A 17,500-nucleotide genomic window follows, 5' to 3' on the forward strand; every position below is an offset into this window, starting at 1 on the left:
GTAAATAGAAATTACTTTAATCTTTTCTGAAATGTTTACATGTAATTGGAGAAGTGTCCAATAACAAACAAACAAAAAAAAGCTGTTAGGATAAAGTTCAATAAAGTATGATTACACAACAAAACACACTCTGTTATATTAAATTAATTAAAATGTAGATAGATTAATAATAATAAATTAAATTCCACTGTAAACACAGAAAACAGGAGTCCTGATACAAAATGGATGTATCTTCATTACTTTGTTATTCTTCCTGTTGCATGTGTCTTAGGGTTTCTCTGTTGATAAATATTAGTACTTTGTATCCTAATTATATTTTCAGAAGCAGGTAACCTTATCTAAACTGTATAAAATTGGGCAGTACCTATTGTCAGTGTGTGGGGATCATTATGTATTCTTGTTCACTAGTTATGAACAGCTTACAAATACCACTCAGTTCATTCTCAGCTCTTTCCATATCATAGAACCAGAAGGATTCAAAAGGTTGTTATTATGGTAGACACTCTACACATATACCAAAGTGGGAAGAGAAGGAATGCAGTAATTTCTTCTTTAATATAATTATTTTCTGCTGAAGAGCCTGATCCTGCACTGCGTGTGGTTTCACACATACAGTTGTTTTTGAAAGAAAGATCCTACAGAGAGAAGATTCTCCATTAAATGTTTAATTACACATCTTTCAATAAGCCAGAGCGACTTGCCTTACTGAACAGTTTCTTTTTCAGATCTGTCACTTAGAATATGATGTGACTTTGGATTAAATTTGTAAAGGCTGTGACTTGTTTCCTCGGTTTGTAACAAAGAAAAAAATTCCTACCTACCTTGAACTGTCTCTGAATATGACTGTATGATTTTCTGACTCTCCTCAAAAGCACTGAAAACTAAGGGAAGGCTTTGCATGTAATTTTCATTATCAATACCTAACTTTCAAAATAAAAGGAACTTGGAATAAAAATAATGTCTCTTCACTGGTTATATTTTTTTTAATCAAAGTCAGTTTGGTCAACATTTTTGAAAATATCTGTGCAGTTTTTCAAGGCTTCTAAAAAATGCAACAGCTTAATGCAGGTGCAGGTTACCTATGCTGCCATCTATTTATGCTGTTAGGAATATGATTTTTGTAAGCTACATGCAAAAATATAAATTTGTATGATTCCTGTTAACAATTAGTTCATAGGAACAATAAATGAGTGTTTGCCTGGAAAGCGTTTTTAGAGGTAAAGCTGAATTTTTATTGTACAACAAAAGAGTGGTGTTAAATACAAAATCTTAGTCTCCACTATTTCTCTGTTAAATTTATCTGGGAGAAATCCAGATTTCTTAATCTTCAAAGAAGTTCTGTCGTCATTTTTGCAGCTATGTTCTTGTATCTAATTTCCAATATCAATGTTTTCATTCTGAGTCATAGTTTTTGTTTTAATTAGTACATTCTCATGCATTAAAAAAGCAGTTTACAGTCATTCTCACCTGAAATGCTTTTTAGATGTGTTAAAAATTTGTTTACATATCTGTAATTTTATTTAATGGGATCCAAAGAAATGGAGGACAGTCTGCATCAAAAACATGAGAAACTCTTCTAAACATGATGGGCCTTCCATCTGGGTCCATCATGGAGCCAACAGATTATGTGATTTTCAGAGGCTGTCCCATCCATTGTGCTTTGTAGGGCTGCTGTAGCAGTCATCTTTATGGCAGAGTTGGGAGTTCAATTTCTTTGAGAATGCCTTGTAACAAATGGGTTGCAGTCATAAATCACATTCACTTTGTCACTTTAGTTTTTCATGAGAGCTTTGACCAAGAATTTTTTGAGAGTTTGTGGCCCACTCAAAGGAAGGACCATATCTTTTCACTGGGTTGCTCTACCTGAACTAATTTCCAATACATTGAGAGATTTATATGAAAAAGAGTCAGAGATTGCCTCTCTACTACATTTTTGTAAAATCAGATTGGAAATCTTCAAAACCGCAGACATTAAACAAAGGAAATATACCTAGTGCACATAATTGGCCATAAAATAGCAGGTTTGGGATAATCTTCCAAACCAGATAGCACAGTAGCACTATGCCAGTAAGAAGTAAAGTACAGTCTGGTGTATCACTGAAGGCTGTGAAATGTACCAATTTATATTATCCAGTGACAATTAGAGAAATATCTTTGCTTAATATGTTTTACTAATGTGAAATTCATGCAGTTTTCAAAATGTCTTGTCCTTTATCTGTTGGAAAGAATATATGTATCAGATATGATACACACATATGGATCATCAGATAAAATTCTTTTAAAGGCAATATTATCTACATAAATCTGTATTTTTACTAATGATCTTGGCTGCCAGGTTTTTTCATTCTTCTGTCTGTCATCCTGAAAAGCAAGTATATTAGGTTCTCTACTTTAGCTTATTCACCTTAAAAGGGACTGTTGAGAATTACAAGAAAAACAAATTTTGAGAGAAAAGCTGTTAGAGTGTACTGCAAAGCAGGCATCTCCAAGAGTAAGAGCACGTACAGTCAGGGAGATTCAGAGCAGATACTACAAAAGCTAGCAAAAATATGCCTGATGAAGGGGAATCTGTATTTCAGACTGAGGAATAGAGGACTCTTGTGGCAGCGCGAGTCTTGCTAAGCATCTTACTGGCTAGATTCTTTAGCACAGACTATGAACAAATCAGAGCCACTTACAAAATTGATTTCCACTCTCTTTAGATCAAAACTTTTACTTGTGTGTTTGAAAATACACAAGCCAGGAAAGACAAAGGGAATGTAAAGGTAAGAGAAGTGGTGTACAACACCCTCACATTTTGTTATATTTTATAGTAGTAAGCATTTAAGTATTAGAAAAATTCTTGCAGGGTTTAAAGGTTAAAGGTAATGGTTTAATTGGGAAAGTGTCTCTCTGCCTTCTCATATCTGTGTGACGTGGTAGTTGAGTAGCATCACTGAGGTGAAATTGTTACAAGAAGGCAAGTTCAGGTCTCACATAAACAAAGGAAATTTTGGTCACTTCAGAGGAAATTGAATACTGACTCCGGTTAATGAATTTTACTGTTTGCTCTTGCATCCCAAAGTTGTAAAAACCTGTTTGTCTTGCCTGTGGGAATAACTAAACTTAAAATAAAACATTATTGTATAGAAAAGTGGTGTTTCCAATGCTACAAAACTTCTAGGTATCATAAAGTGTAATAACCAGCATTAACCATCTGAAAGTTATGTGTTTACTCAAGTGAATCTGCACTCAATGGAGAGAGACAGGTGAACCAAGAGTGGGGTTAGTTCCATACTAAAATAGATGCCTAAACTAAATCATATAAACTTGGCTCAGGATTTCTTTATTCTGTTGACTATGGAAGGAGTACAGTGATAGCTGAGCCTAAATTCCTTCCCACAAGCGTCCGATTCTGAATGGAAATCCGGTTTGTCTTCTCCACTTGTATTTTAGAGTAAGACCTTCAGAATTTTTATTCTTAAAATTCACTTGTTGTTTGCAAAAGTTTATCAGACTTTTTAGTAATGACTAGTACGTTTACTTTGTCTCTTCATTAATCAGTGTTTTAAAACCATCGTTTATGCTGTAATGAATCATGTGGAAAGTGGTATTCCGTGTAATATTAGATGAAGTAATTTCTTTTAAAAGTAAACTTCAGCAGATTTGTATTTCTTTTTTCTTCTAAGTGTTACATTTATACAAAGTCTTTCAGAGTAGATTCAAGTAATAGAAACATTAGAAGAGTTTTTCCTCTTAAGATTGGCTCATGTTTTAATTTATTAACAATAATATTATTTTTGCTGATTTACAGAAGACTGGAATGTCCCACAACATCTCACAAAGCAGTATTTATATTCTAGCTTGCTATTATATACAGAAAAAAAATTTGAATTTTCCTAGACAAGCAAGTGGCTGCTTTTTCACGAGTGGAAAACCTGGCCTGCTGACAGCTGTTTGACTGTGTCCTGGTTAGCTGGAGCGATGGTCTCACACTGTGTGTCTGCCACAGCTGCTCGACACACACTTTAGGCTCTTCCACAGGGCTTTTCTCTTACATGCAGAACCACACATACTTGCTGTGTCTTTCCAGCTCTCACATATATGCCAGAGAACATGTGTGTATGTGGATGTTTATGCATATGCAGACACTTGATCTCAGTGTGTAACAAGTGGAAAATAAAACCATGTCCAAAACAGCACCTACTCAAAAATGCATTCTTGAGTTTAGGGGACAAGCTAATAATCTCATGCCAAGGCTTCCTAAGTTTCAGTGTTCAGTTAGGAGTGACTGAGAACCCAATTCTCTCTGCAGAGACTGGGTGATTGAGGTGGCAGCCTTTGCTCTGTACTCCAATATGTCCATGACATTTTTATTCCTGTATAAATCAGACCTCCTTAAAAGACTAGCTGAGCAAGAAGGTTTTTCTTCTACTGAAGAGTTGTATTATGCAAAAATTTTATTTAGGCTAAGTGTCTTTATTGTGGAAAACATTTACTACTTTAAGATACTTATTTTGTTGTCTGTTTTAATCATATCCTTTGAAACAGGCTCAATAGATTTTTCTATTTGTAATATTATGACATTTGATAAGATGATTGATTATAAAGCGTTGAGAGCTCTGCCATGTGATCATTTATTTTTAAATACACATTTGTACTAGCCAATGCTTAAGTTTCTTACAGGAATACATGAGAGATGAAAAACATAAAGCTTGATCGAATCTGATGCTTCTGGAAATAGAGTGCCACAGTACTGTGGCCTAAAAATAACAGATTCTGACTGAAACTGGAACTTTGCAGTGATAAATACTATGTAAAAGTTATGGTCCATCTTTGGTACAAAATAAAAAAGATCTACAACTGTGGTGTAGGCAAAGTAAAATGTGTTTGACGATGACATCTTTCTTTCCCTGTGCAGGTGCCTGTGTCAGTGGCCATGATGACTCCCCAGGTGATCACCCCTCAGCAAATGCAGCAGATTCTCCAGCAGCAAGTGTTGTCTCCGCAGCAGCTTCAAGCACTTCTCCAGCAGCAGCAAGCAGTTATGTTGCAGCAGGTAATGTGGGTTACCTGCTTTGGACTGTTAGCACAGGGCATTCACACAAATGTCAGCCAGATTTTATGGGTCTTACTTTGTAATATTTTATTGTTCGTTACACCAAAAAAGAATGAAAATAAATGCAAAACTTCTCAGTCTTTAAATTTCTTGTTTCAATTGCAGAAGTGTGAGTGAAATTGTATTTTGAAATATTAAATATTATATTAAAAGCAGCAGCAGCAGTGGCAGATGCATTAAAAATACTAAACAAATTGATATTCAAATTTTCAAGTGCTTAGGCACATTTTAATTGTAGACCTGCCAAAGGAAGTGAAAATAGAGTTGCAGATAATTGTTGCTTTAAAATTCATAACACTGTAGTGCTCCCTTTAGTCACATAAATGGATGCGGTTATGAAATTTGAACATAACAGCTTGTTCATCAGGGGAAACATTTTTTTATTTTAATTTTTTTTCCTACAAAAAAATGGTACCAGATAAGGCTCAAAAGAGGAAGGAGGTTGCTGTTTCCTTAGTACAAAATCTGTCAGTTAGGTGAAAAATGCATGAACTTGTTATTCATACAGTAATGATAGTGTCAATGATCATGCCTTGGTGTAACGCAGAGTGAATTTTTGGGTGCATGCTTAATTGTCATACAGAAAATTATGTGTCTGTTTGTCATAGTCATAGCTCAATCACTGAACTGTATGTTTAAACATTTTAATATCCAGTACCATGATCATTACAGGCAATTCACCTTCAGTTGTGAATCCAGCATCCTGCTAAGCAGATTGACAGGTTAATTACTTTTTTCCCCTCAGAAGCAGACAGTTTTGTTTGGCCTTAGTGACTTGTAGGTTTCTTGCAAGTGGATGAGTGCAGCTTCTGATGTGTTACATAGGACATGTGAGGAACTTAGGTATAGTTATTTGAGGAGTTAATTTGGCTCTTGCATTCCCTTTAGAATACAGATTTTCTATACCCTTCTGTTTAGGATATTTTGGAATCTGCATTGGAAAATTTCAGAACCGCCTTGGAAAAAAATGTATGTAGATCTGCCTCTTCAAATCACATTTTTTTTGTTATGAGGTGATTCTTAATGGCTACTCTACCATATGCCAATCTAGAAGAGTTTAGGAGATTTATAATACTTGAAACTTTTGCCTTTATTTATTAAAGTCAAAATGGTTTATTCAGCAACAACTACAAGAGTTTTACAAGAAACAGCAAGAGCAGTTACATCTTCAGCTTTTGCAGCAGCAGCAGCAACAGCAGCAGCAGCAGCAACAACAGCAGCAACAACAGCAACAGCAGCAACAACAGCAACAGCAACAACAGCAGCAGCAGCAGCAGCAACAACAGCAGCAACAGCATCCAGGAAAGCAAGCAAAAGAGGTAGGAGCTAAGAGCCTTGCTGATGCATACTAGTCTGAGCTGTCAGAAGCTTGGAAAAGACAAGATCAGTTTAGATCTTTTCCTTTGCAACTATCAAAGATTTGTTCTTATGTTTTTACTGGGCTTAATAGCAGGGCTGGTATAATTCTCCTGCTCCCCTTTCTGAGTCACAGGATTTGAGCAGTCTAGTGCTGCTGTCGTCTAATGTTCGCTAATGAATCCGAGTGTGCAAAGAACAAGCTGTGTGGTGGACTCCGTACTGATTATCTTGCATTTACAGGCAATCTGTGTTGGGGAAGGAGCCTTACTTTGCTCAGTGGCACAGCTCAGAGAGCATGCAAATTTAGTCCATGGCTGAAAAAGAGCGACTGAGCACAGATTTCAAAGTCACAGGCCCCTGATTAATGAACTGCTACTGTAGGTTTGAAGTGGCGAGTGGAAAGTTACAGTTTGATGTACTCATAAATCAACCTGACAAGTGGGTTTCTCAGGCCTAGCTTGCACTTGTCAGCAAACTGCATCAAATATAAACATAATACAAACAAAACACGTTGAAGTAGTTAAATTGATCAGCAGGTATCCTAGACGTTGTCTTCAAGCTGCCTATTATGCAAACGTCGAGGAAGCAGTTGTGACCTCCTGAGGCTTTGTTTCTGTTTGGATTTGTGAATAGAATTTCAGACAGCCATCAACTACAGAATAGAAATTGCTCCCTTATTTCTCCGGAGGCTCTGGGCAATCCACATGACTTGCTCCATTATGCAGTCTGTTTTCCAGTGAGTGCATCAGAAGTTTCTCTTTTCCCTAAACTAGAAAGGAAAGGTCTTCCACAGCAGCTTGTCTTTTTCTGAAGTGTGACTGCCTTCTCATACCCTCCTGAGTCTTTGTAGACTCAAGTTTGTCTTGAAATGCCTCACAAAATTGGAACCTATACTTTTGCTCCATAATAGGGCACTTCACTGCCTTGAATGCCATGCTCCTTGTAATATATTCCAACAAGAAAAGGGAGCAAGCTAACAGGCCAGTGAAAGGAAGGCTACATCCCAGTTTACTAACAGATCACTGGAGACCATGTTCATGGGCCACTGCCAACCAAACTTAGTCAACTGGAAAAACAAGAGTGCCTTCAAATCACAGGCTGCTGTTAAAAGTTACACTTTTAGCATAGATAAATTTGTTATCATCTTCCATGAGCTGAGCTTTTTTTTTTTTGTTTGAATCAGTTGTTATATACTTTCTCTTGACCCTTTTCTTTAGCATGTCATTAAGTGTATGTTGCCATTTTCCCTAACACCTAATAGCTTGAATGAGTATAATAGAAAATTTCAAATGCTTTCACTGCCTGAGTATTCTACAAATAGCATTATTATTTAATAACTTAGATTAAAGAGAAAGAAGTTGATTTTATGGTTTTGGCTTTCTAGCCTTTACTATACACTTTACTTTTTCTGCTGCATTTCCTTTTTCTTTTATTTTGTAGCAGCAGCAGCAGCAGCAGTTGGCAGCGCAGCAGCTTGTCTTCCAGCAGCAGCTCCTCCAGATGCAACAACTTCAGCAGCAGCAACATCTGCTGAACCTTCAGCGTCAGGGACTCATTTCTATCCCACCTGGCCAGTCTGCTCTTCCTGTCCAGTCTCTGCCACAAGGTATTTGAATAATATGTGATTGGAGTAATTTATAAATTCACAACTTTTCAAGCATTCTATTTGCATCTGAACTTCAGAAGTTTCCTGTTATGACACTTAAACATACTTTGTAATTGAAGCTTTATGATATTACCAAATTTTCTGGAAGCTGATAAATTTTGCAGCATACTTTTATGAAGAAAAGCAGCTTTTTAGTGTTTTTTTTTCCAGATGGAAGGTGCATATTTATTGACCTTATATGCTGAAAATAATTTCTAATAGCATCACAATTCAAGAATTGTTGCTTTTCTCTGGAATCACTGAAATGTGATTTTGTGGAATATAAGCAGATATAAAATACTTCAGACAGTGATATTAAAGCCATTCAAAAAAATCAAAGTTTTTTTTCTTTTTCTTGCAAGAAGGTAAAGTGTCTGGCATTGAAAAGGACTTTGAATCTTCAATTTATGACAAGAGAATTTAGAGACAAGCCTTAGCATTCATTTTCTTTACTATTCCTTTGTATGAAATAGGTTAAATATGACAACAAGTTTTGAAGATGGTGATTCCAATAGCAATGAACTATGACTGACAAATAACAGTAAAGACTTTCTGAAAAAAAAAAAAAATTCCTTTTTCACTTTGATCAGGATTTCTCAGTGGTGAAAATGAGCTCAAACTGTACTACCTGAAAGAAAATAGGGCACACACTTTTGAAAAGTAAATTAACTTGGAGATGAATGCTGCTTACATTTTAAGATAAAGTCAAAGTCTTCCCATCTAATGACTCTGTCTATAACCTGCAAGGTATGTGTTTCTGTTTGTTTTACCACAGAGACTTGAGCTAAATGCCTGTCATAAAAATTACACAATAATCTGATCTCTGGTGCCCCAGTCCTGAAATAAGCATTGTTTAGACTGTGTTCATGACAGGTAACATTATTTTTAATTGGTCTTTATGCATGTAATTAGCTCCTCCACCAGATAACTATTTTGAAATCGAAGCTTCGGAAATAGATGAGCAAAACCAGAGTACTCAGTTTGTAGAAAACAAGGTATACAAAAAAATCCCCAATCAGACCAAACCAAAACAAGCAAACAAAACAAAACAAAAAACCAAACCAACAAACAAAAAACCCCCCCACCAGAAAATCAGAGATTTCAAATAAATGTGTTAATTTCATACGTTGTGTTGTGTGAAAAATCTATGACACAAGCATATCCACAGTCATAAAAACCACATGAAAAAGAGTCCTATTACACTAAATATTATTTTTTGTGAATAGCAGTGGGGAGATAAGTTGATTCATGAATTTGGACATGTGAGACTGGTAATGCTGGTTTCTTTTTGCCCAAAATCACACTAGACCTGAATGGAAAAAAGCAATTGAAACACAGCCTCCCTCCGAACAGCTTTACCTTTTGCAATCTCCTCTTGTGCCATCTGTTGCAAGAGGAATTCCTCAGGTTTTCTCTCACATTAAGCAATCCCCACAGATTTCCCTCAGCACTCCTACCCAATTGCACTGATATTAATTAGTTTAATGCAACACTCATTCATCCACTTGTAGAATAAAAACATAGAAAAAATTATAGCTTTTAAAATAGTTTCTAGGAGAACTAGTAAACAGTTCTTTTTAGGAGCTTTCTTTTACTCTAAGAATTAAGTCCAACTGAAGTCATGACAAAAAAAGATTTATAGTAAAGAAAAAAGAAATAATGAAATATTTTACAGTTAATATAAATATCAATTGTTGTTGTTAAAGTAAATTAATATATTTTTTCTTTTGCCTTGATATTTTTTAGTTATAATGAATTCCAGACAAGTATTTAATTCTTCCATTTTTAAATTAAACTTCAGAATTGAATCAAGATAATACACACTAGATGTGGTAAAAGGATGTTTTTCTCCATCTGTTGTGCTGCAAAAGATAAAATATGTTACATAGAAAGATTTATGTATGTGTAACAAATATTTTTATATGCATCCATTCAGTTTGCTGAGTTATGTGGATGACTAGAACACTGAAAGTAATACACAAGGATTCAAGTTTATAAGTTATTGGTCATAAACAGTCCCATAAACCACAAATTATTATGGCCAAAGAGAGCATGGGGGTTTTATTTTTTGGTGTGAAAAGGTGTAAAAAGGTGTAACCTAAAACTACACCTGTTAGGTTTCAGGAATAAACAGTATTTTCTTCAAGTATAACTCCTGCCTTTAAAGAACGGGAATGTTTACCATGTTTTCTTGTTGGCCAAGTATCACAAATAAGATGCAATAGGTGTTTTAGCATCTATTTTGTGACAAGGTCTTCACTATGCGGTATCCAAAAGCAGTGGCTTGCTTTGAGTTACTTACATGTATTGCTGCACTGATGCTAGTTAAATGCAAAGAATTTTAAATCACAACAATGAAAAACCCGAAACAAACCAACCAAACAAAAAGCCCCCAGAGACCCCAAGTTTTGACTGGTCCATGTTGGGAAATGAAAAACAATTGCATGGATGGCTTTTATAAGTGATAGATTTATTAAGCATTTATTCAAACATAAAAATAGAGTAGATAGAGGTGAAAAGAGTTATGAAACTAACCTCAAAATTACCAAATTCTTATTATTTGTAAATTTCGTAGCAAATCAGTATTTGTCCTTTTCATTATAGTCCCTAACTTTTATTCCACTCTGGGTCCTCTTTTTGATCCTTTCCTCTGTAATGTAGTGTGATATTTTAAAGGTTGTCATAACCTATGAAACTTTGAAATTTACCCTACTTTTATATCCAGACTGAAATATCTGTCAGCCATTTTATAGGTAAAATGTACAAGTCTCTTGTAAAAAGAGACTTGGACTTTCTTAGACATAGAAACCACAAAATTGCCATAATTTACCATTAATTACAATCTGTTTATTAACTTTATATGTTTTAAATGCCTGCCCTTAATCCTTTTATCCTAAAAGGCAGCCTTTCAGGGTGCTCTGAAGAAGTGATAAAATTAACCGGCCTGAGCCTAGAGAGAAATTTCTTTCTGATAAAAAAAAAAATAAATATCATGGGGAGCTAGGCAGCCTGGAGGCACAGCTCCATCCATAGCTTCCTGCAGTGGAAGGGGCTGCCCAACAGGTGCCCAGAGGGGCAGGAGACCCCTGCCCATGGGACAGGCCATTGCTCCAGCTGCCTCTGGCCCTCCTACATTCACCCAGCTTATGGGGCGACTCTTTCTCAGCTCTCCCAGGACCCCAGGTTTTACAATCTTCAGTGAAATTTGTCTCTGTTGTATCTGCAAGACACAATATGTTTGCCCTCTGATTATCCAAACAGGTGGGTTTATTCTTGGTTTTAATTTTTTTTCAGTTCAAAATTAGTTTATTTTGTTCAACAGCAGGAGGAAAGGAAGACTTTGAAGTAAATAATGTACTGTGTATATCATGCCACCTAAATGAATACATTACTTTTCATTTTGATTTGTGATTACATTTGCAGGTAACTGTTATTTACTATACTAAAATGGTTTATTTGCAGTGTTACTGGAACATACCTCATGAACTCAGCAGTAATTTCTTACCTTCATTAAACAATTACAACTAGTATTACCATCAATCCCTTTACCCATCTCTCTAATGCAGTAAATTAAAGCCTGGCTTCTTTGCTTGATTCCTTAAAACCTAGCTTTTCACTATACAAATATGATATAAACTCCAGTTTTAGACTTACATTCCAATCAACTCTTTTTTGCTTTGCCATTAGCAGAGTTTGCCAATGGTTGGTATCTAAGGTATTGAAGCAGGACACAAAGCAGTAGTCTAAAAATGAGCTGCTTTCACATTAAAAAAAAAAAAATTAATCCCCTCCAACCACTTTGTTTCCACATTACCTCTAGAAATTATTTCTGTAAATAACTACTAGTCTATTTTTTTACAGCTTTCTATACTTCATGGTGACATAGCTACTAAGAAGTATTACTGTGCTTTTTCATAATTTTTTTTAATCTGTTTTAGTAGTCTGAGTTCATATGTTCTCAAAATAAAACATTATCTAATAAACAGATTTGCCAAACAGTGAAAACCACTCTTTACATCTGTCTACTATATCTTGTTTACCAAACAAAAATATACTCAGGGAGTAGTTTGAATTAATGTATACTTTCTAGTACTTTTCAGAACCAGAAATTTGAGCTCTTTTGTAAAATAAAAAGAGCACAATTTTGATTCAGACTGCATGTGCATTTTGAATGTTTTGCATTCCACCAGATCTAGATACCATGAGCATGTCTTACCTAATTTGAATTGAGATGAGATACAGAAGACAGTATTAGATTTTAAGATACCTCTTGACCAAACTCTGTCAGTCTGAAAAACCTGGCTGTGAAATCAGATCTTTCCCAAGAAGCTCTCTGGGGTTCACATTCTTTTTTGCATTGAATTTACTATTCTTCAAAAGAGAGATGTCAAACTTACAAAGTCTGGCAGTGACGTAAGGTGTATATATTTCTGATGAACTCTTCATCTTTCAAAATCTGAATTTCCTATCTTAGCTGCATGTTTGTGGCAAGATAAGAGAATACTCGCAGCCCTTCTCTTGCCTGTGTTTTGGGAGTCTTTACTTCAGGCAGAAACATTGTACTGGAGGTTTCCATGACTTCATGAAAACTCGAGCCAGACAGCCCTAACACATATGTATGAATACTTTCAACAAGACATTGCTGTTTGTGGCCTAGGATGAATCCTGGAAACTACAAGTTTCCAGGCTGAAAGTGAAGTAGAGAGCAAGTTTAAGCTCTGTCTGCATAGATCTGGTGACTAGACTCCAGAATAGTACTGTGCATATAGCAGAGAAGTTTGAGGAGCTCTTCAAATTTTGTGTGGCTGCCTGTCACCCCAGAAGACTGGTAAGACAGTCTCCTTTCTCCTATCCAAACCTTCTGATTTGTTTTCTACAGTAGAGCTGGATAAAGAAATCTAGTGGAGAAATTTGATGGTCTACACTACATGTAATTTCACTCCCTGTGTTGAGAGAGTTGTAAATGGGCCAATTTCGCTAATAACTTCAAGGTCGTGAGTTTGATTCCTGTATAGGCCATGCACTTAAGAATTGGACTCAGTGATTCTTGTGGGTCCCTTCCAACTCAGAATATTCTGTAAAATCTGTGAAATCCAAGTGCTGCTAGCTTTCTAGTTGGCTGGTACTGAAAAACTCAAGTCGTCACAAGTATGTACCTCAACACTGTAGTTTTTGTTGGTTTTGTTCTTCTAAACAGTGTCTTTGGGTTTGTCTCTTAGGACGTATTTTTAAATGGAATATTTTTTGTACATATTACAGAGAATTAATGAATACATAAGTGTCATTAATTAAGGTCAGATACATTCCGATAAAATGTTAAACCTGTTATGATCTCATAGATTATTTAATTTTTCTCTTCTGATTTTCCTCCCTCCAGTCTTCTTCCCCTTTATCCAGCTCTTGTTAAGTGTTTAAGAGATTAGCAGTGTTTGTATGCTTGGTGTAATATGTTTTTCTGTTTTCCATTATATGTTTGATTAAGAAGAATTATAAAACCTAAGTTAACTGTAGATGTATTGAGTTATGTTTGCATGTCAAGAAATTGAGTAAGCAGACAACAAAAATCTTGTTTGAAGTAAATTTAGGGTTGGGGTTTTTTTTAAGAAGTAGTTGCAAGTTCTTTGCAACTTTCACTCTTTGATCCTTGAGCTATGTTTTCAGAAGAAGTGTAAAATTGATGATTTTAACTGACTGTTTACAACACAAGACAGGATAGTTAGATTACCTGAATTCTAACTGAAGACAAATTTATGTTTTACTACATGTCGATTGTGCTGGAAAAACAGGATCAGCTTTATTGTTGGCATTAATCCATTAATAACACTGAGCTCATTATATGAAACTCTTTACTTTGTTATATTAGTGGGGCTCTCTTTCATTTTATAGCTGGCTTAAGTCCTGCTGAGATTCAGCAGTTATGGAAAGAAGTGACTGGAGTTCACAGTATGGAAGACAATGGCATTAAACACGGAGGGCTAGACCTCACTACTAACAATTCCTCCTCTACTACCTCCTCCACCACTTCCAAAGCATCACCACCAATAACTCATCATTCCATAGTGAATGGACAGTCTTCAGTTCTAAATGCAAGGCGAGACAGGTAATTCTGATGAGATTTCAACTGTGCTTCTCATTTGACCTAAAGCTGTTGTATAACATCATAAGTCACATTATTTCCAATCACAAAACAACACAATGCAGGTTACTTAAGAGACCGTGGAGACCTGATTTTTCAGAATTGTTTATCAATATGGCATAATTTTCAATAACAATATCTAATTGTGCAGACACAACAAAATTACCCACCTGTGGTTTTGCAGCACCTGAACTTAAATCACAGAATCAAGTGGACTGGTGCTGAGTTGTAAATGCACATTTGCAGGCACAATTTTGTAAGATGCATAGTTTCATTGATATTTGAGTTAACACACCTAGCAGTCAGGCCCTTACTGTTGAATCACATTCCTGATTTCTTTGAAAATGTACATCTATATGAGTTTTCAAGGTAGTAATTCAGTGCAAAGATTCTATGTTAAAAGTGCTTCAAAACAGTATATTAAAGAAGTTCTCGTTTGGTGCTTGTGAAAAGAACTACTGCTTTTTCCTTCTTTTGTGCATGACAGTAACACAGTTGACATATTTCATACAAATTTTCTGTGGTGTTAGTGTGGAATTCCACTATATGGATAAAGTTAAAATCATTTTTCAGACATATTGACAGATATTCTTCATTGTTCCTTAATTTCAAGTAATGGATTAAATGCATACAAGAGTACATAGTATCGGTAGCACTTATCAGTGAATATATTAATGTAGTCAGATGTAGATGATCTTAATATAAGATGAAATTTAATTTGTATAATCACTAAATTTTTTCAAATAAATATTCCATTTAATTATTTTAATATTTAAATTATGAGACTATGATTGAAATGTCTCTTGTCCTCATGTGACTGTGAGAACATTTTTCCATCATTATTTTGTATTAATTAAAAATCTGAATGCATTTATAGTAGTACTTTTAGTTAGTAGTACTTTTGTGGTTATATCTCACAGAACGTTTCTTTGCTTCAGGATGTGTAGCTGACGCCCACATATGCAGAACAATTCCCTGAATTTCTTTGATAACTTATCATGGATGAAACTATTGCAGAGGTTCCGAAAAAAGACACAGAATACAGCTAGGGATTTTTATGAAGCCAAATAACTAATGGAAGCAATGTTTGTGAACAAAAATATTTATTAATGGAATCAACTTTATTTTTATACACATTTAAGTAGAATATTCAAATATTTTTTGAACATTCACAATATTCATAAATTCTGACTGTCAGTCTTCAGTATTTCTTCTCAGAATTGATCACTTGTGAGTGTATTTTTTATTTATAGGTAAATGTTACACCAAGGTCATATGGCATAATTAGCATATGGTATTATACAGTCATCTTGTTTTTTCGTCCTTTATTAACAGTCATCTTTGGCTCTATTTCTTCTCTAATTGGAACATCATCTAGCCTTGGCAGTTGAACTATTCAATAGAACGATTAAATTTTTCTGACTGCTCTGAGCTAAATTGACCTGTTTTGACCTGTTTGTCACTGATCGTAACCTGACAGGCGCTAGCAGCCTCCAACGATTATGGCTTTTGAGATGAATCTGATGCCTTATTCTTTTGCTACAGCTCGTCACATGAGGAGACTGGGGCCTCACATACTCTCTATGGTCATGGAGTTTGCAAATGGCCTGGCTGTGAAAGTGTTTGTGAAGATTTTGGACAATTTTTAAAGTAGGTGGATTTTTATTCGTTACTACAGAATTGTTTAAGGCCAGGGAGAGAGAAAGATGGCAAACAAAGTTTTACTGTAAACCATAGCAGAGATTTTTTTTTGGTGTGTATTTCAAGCAACTGGATAATCGAGACTATTGGCAGAGGGTCAAATTGTTATCCTTTCTTTCATGTTGAACACTTTTGCAGGCCTTTCAGTAGCACAGTGTTTAATCCTCTTATTATCCTTTACTGAAACGGAGCCTCTGAAAATTTGAAGAAATGCTTTAGATTTTATATTGGATAGTAGGAGTATGAAAAAGCACATCCTAAACTCTGATAGTTTGTGCAAAGTGGGAATTAATGTGTGCAGTATAAATAAAAAAGCACAAGGGACTAAGCATGACCATTTAACTCTCACTTGCTAATCTATTTTTGTTTTTATTCTTGTACGTGCGCAATATACGTAGGGAAAAAACCACTATGAACAGGTGGGTTTGCACCTTTCAGGACTGAATAGTGATGTCAAAAGTTTTCATCTTTCAGCATTTGTTTTAGGCAGTTATCATCTAAATCACAGCATTTAGAAAATAAAATACACAGCTCTTACTTTTCATCTACAGCTTCAAACTGCAATGGGTTTCTGCATTTTTTCCTTTTTTTAATTTTAAAGTATTTACTAGTATTTCTGTGTTCATTTGAATTTTCAACAACAGCACTGATTTTCTACCCATCTACATTATGGACTGGTCTTTGTTAGAAGAGCCATACTCATTTGGCATGCAATAGATCTTAATGGAAAGCTACAGATAGGCTTATATAGATGAGTAACTTCAGGGGCTGAGACTCTTATGTTGTCATGGTGCAGCTAACAGGGTGAATGAACTGTTTCATGCTTCATCAACAATTAAGTTAATTAGCTCATTTGAAATTGCACTGCTTTGTTGCCAGGATGTTGGCAGAAACATCAGAAAGATGTGTTTACAAATGGTAAACTACAGGGTATATTACAGAAGCACCTTAACAGCAGACCATAAGCACTCAGCATAACAATAACTTTTATAATAGAATTACAGCAATACTATTTGTAAAGTATTTGCAATGCCTTCTCCATCTTTCACTTTTAAATGAAGTAACCTTTACTGACTTGCAAGTCTTAGGTAGGTATCACTCTTGATAAATTTTTGTTTATTAGTGCACTAAGGGGAATGTCAAAACAATGGCTTATTATTGGATAAAACTGTATAGGATTTGAAAGAACCTGATTTACATAAGTTTGTATTTAAAAGAAAATGAAATCTCCTAAATTCAATGCAGTGTGCTAAGTATTATTAATACTAAGAATTTAAATGCATTTAGCTTAAGCATTCTCCTTTTCAAGAAAAACTATATTTTTCTAAATACATCCATCTATGTAGGCTATAGTGATGCTAATTCTGTGGGCAGACTTTGCACATCCATTATGTCAGGTCTCCTGTTATAATCCATGATCACTAAAACCATTTTGATTAAGGCAGTGTAGTGCTAGGTTTACAGATGTTCTTGCTTTCCTGAACCAAATAACCCTGGAAAATGTGAAAGTGACATATAACATCTTGATAATTCTGGTGCAGAGTCAGTCAGGGTTTACAGC

The 17,500-nt window shown here is 35.2% G+C and overlaps 1 protein-coding gene across 19 annotated transcripts in view; it reads left to right on the plus strand.

The window, feature by feature from the left end:
• FOXP2 (forkhead box P2) overlaps positions 1-17,500 on the plus strand; it is a 408,792-nt gene that overhangs the window by 342,571 nt on the left and 48,721 nt on the right. For 9 of the 19 annotated variants that reach the window (XM_064656006.1, XM_064656003.1, XM_064656004.1 and 6 more), the window contains 5 exons: positions 4,901-5,038; positions 6,202-6,417; positions 7,898-8,063; positions 13,989-14,202; positions 15,784-15,888. In XM_064656006.1, the coding sequence (XP_064512076.1) occupies positions 4,901-5,038; positions 6,202-6,417; positions 7,898-8,063; positions 13,989-14,202; positions 15,784-15,888 (839 nt within the window). Of the gene's footprint in view, positions 1-4,900; positions 5,039-6,016; positions 6,068-6,201; positions 6,418-7,897; positions 8,064-13,988; positions 14,203-15,783; positions 15,889-17,500 lie in introns of all 19 variants that reach the window. The other 10 variants (XM_064656018.1, XM_064656019.1, XM_064656022.1 and 7 more) reach the window with 9 other exon arrangements.

The sequence above is a fragment of the Pseudopipra pipra genome, chromosome 5 (assembly GCF_036250125.1).
Source record: "Pseudopipra pipra isolate bDixPip1 chromosome 5, bDixPip1.hap1, whole genome shotgun sequence".
NCBI classification, from domain to species: domain Eukaryota; kingdom Metazoa; phylum Chordata; class Aves; order Passeriformes; family Pipridae; genus Pseudopipra; species Pseudopipra pipra.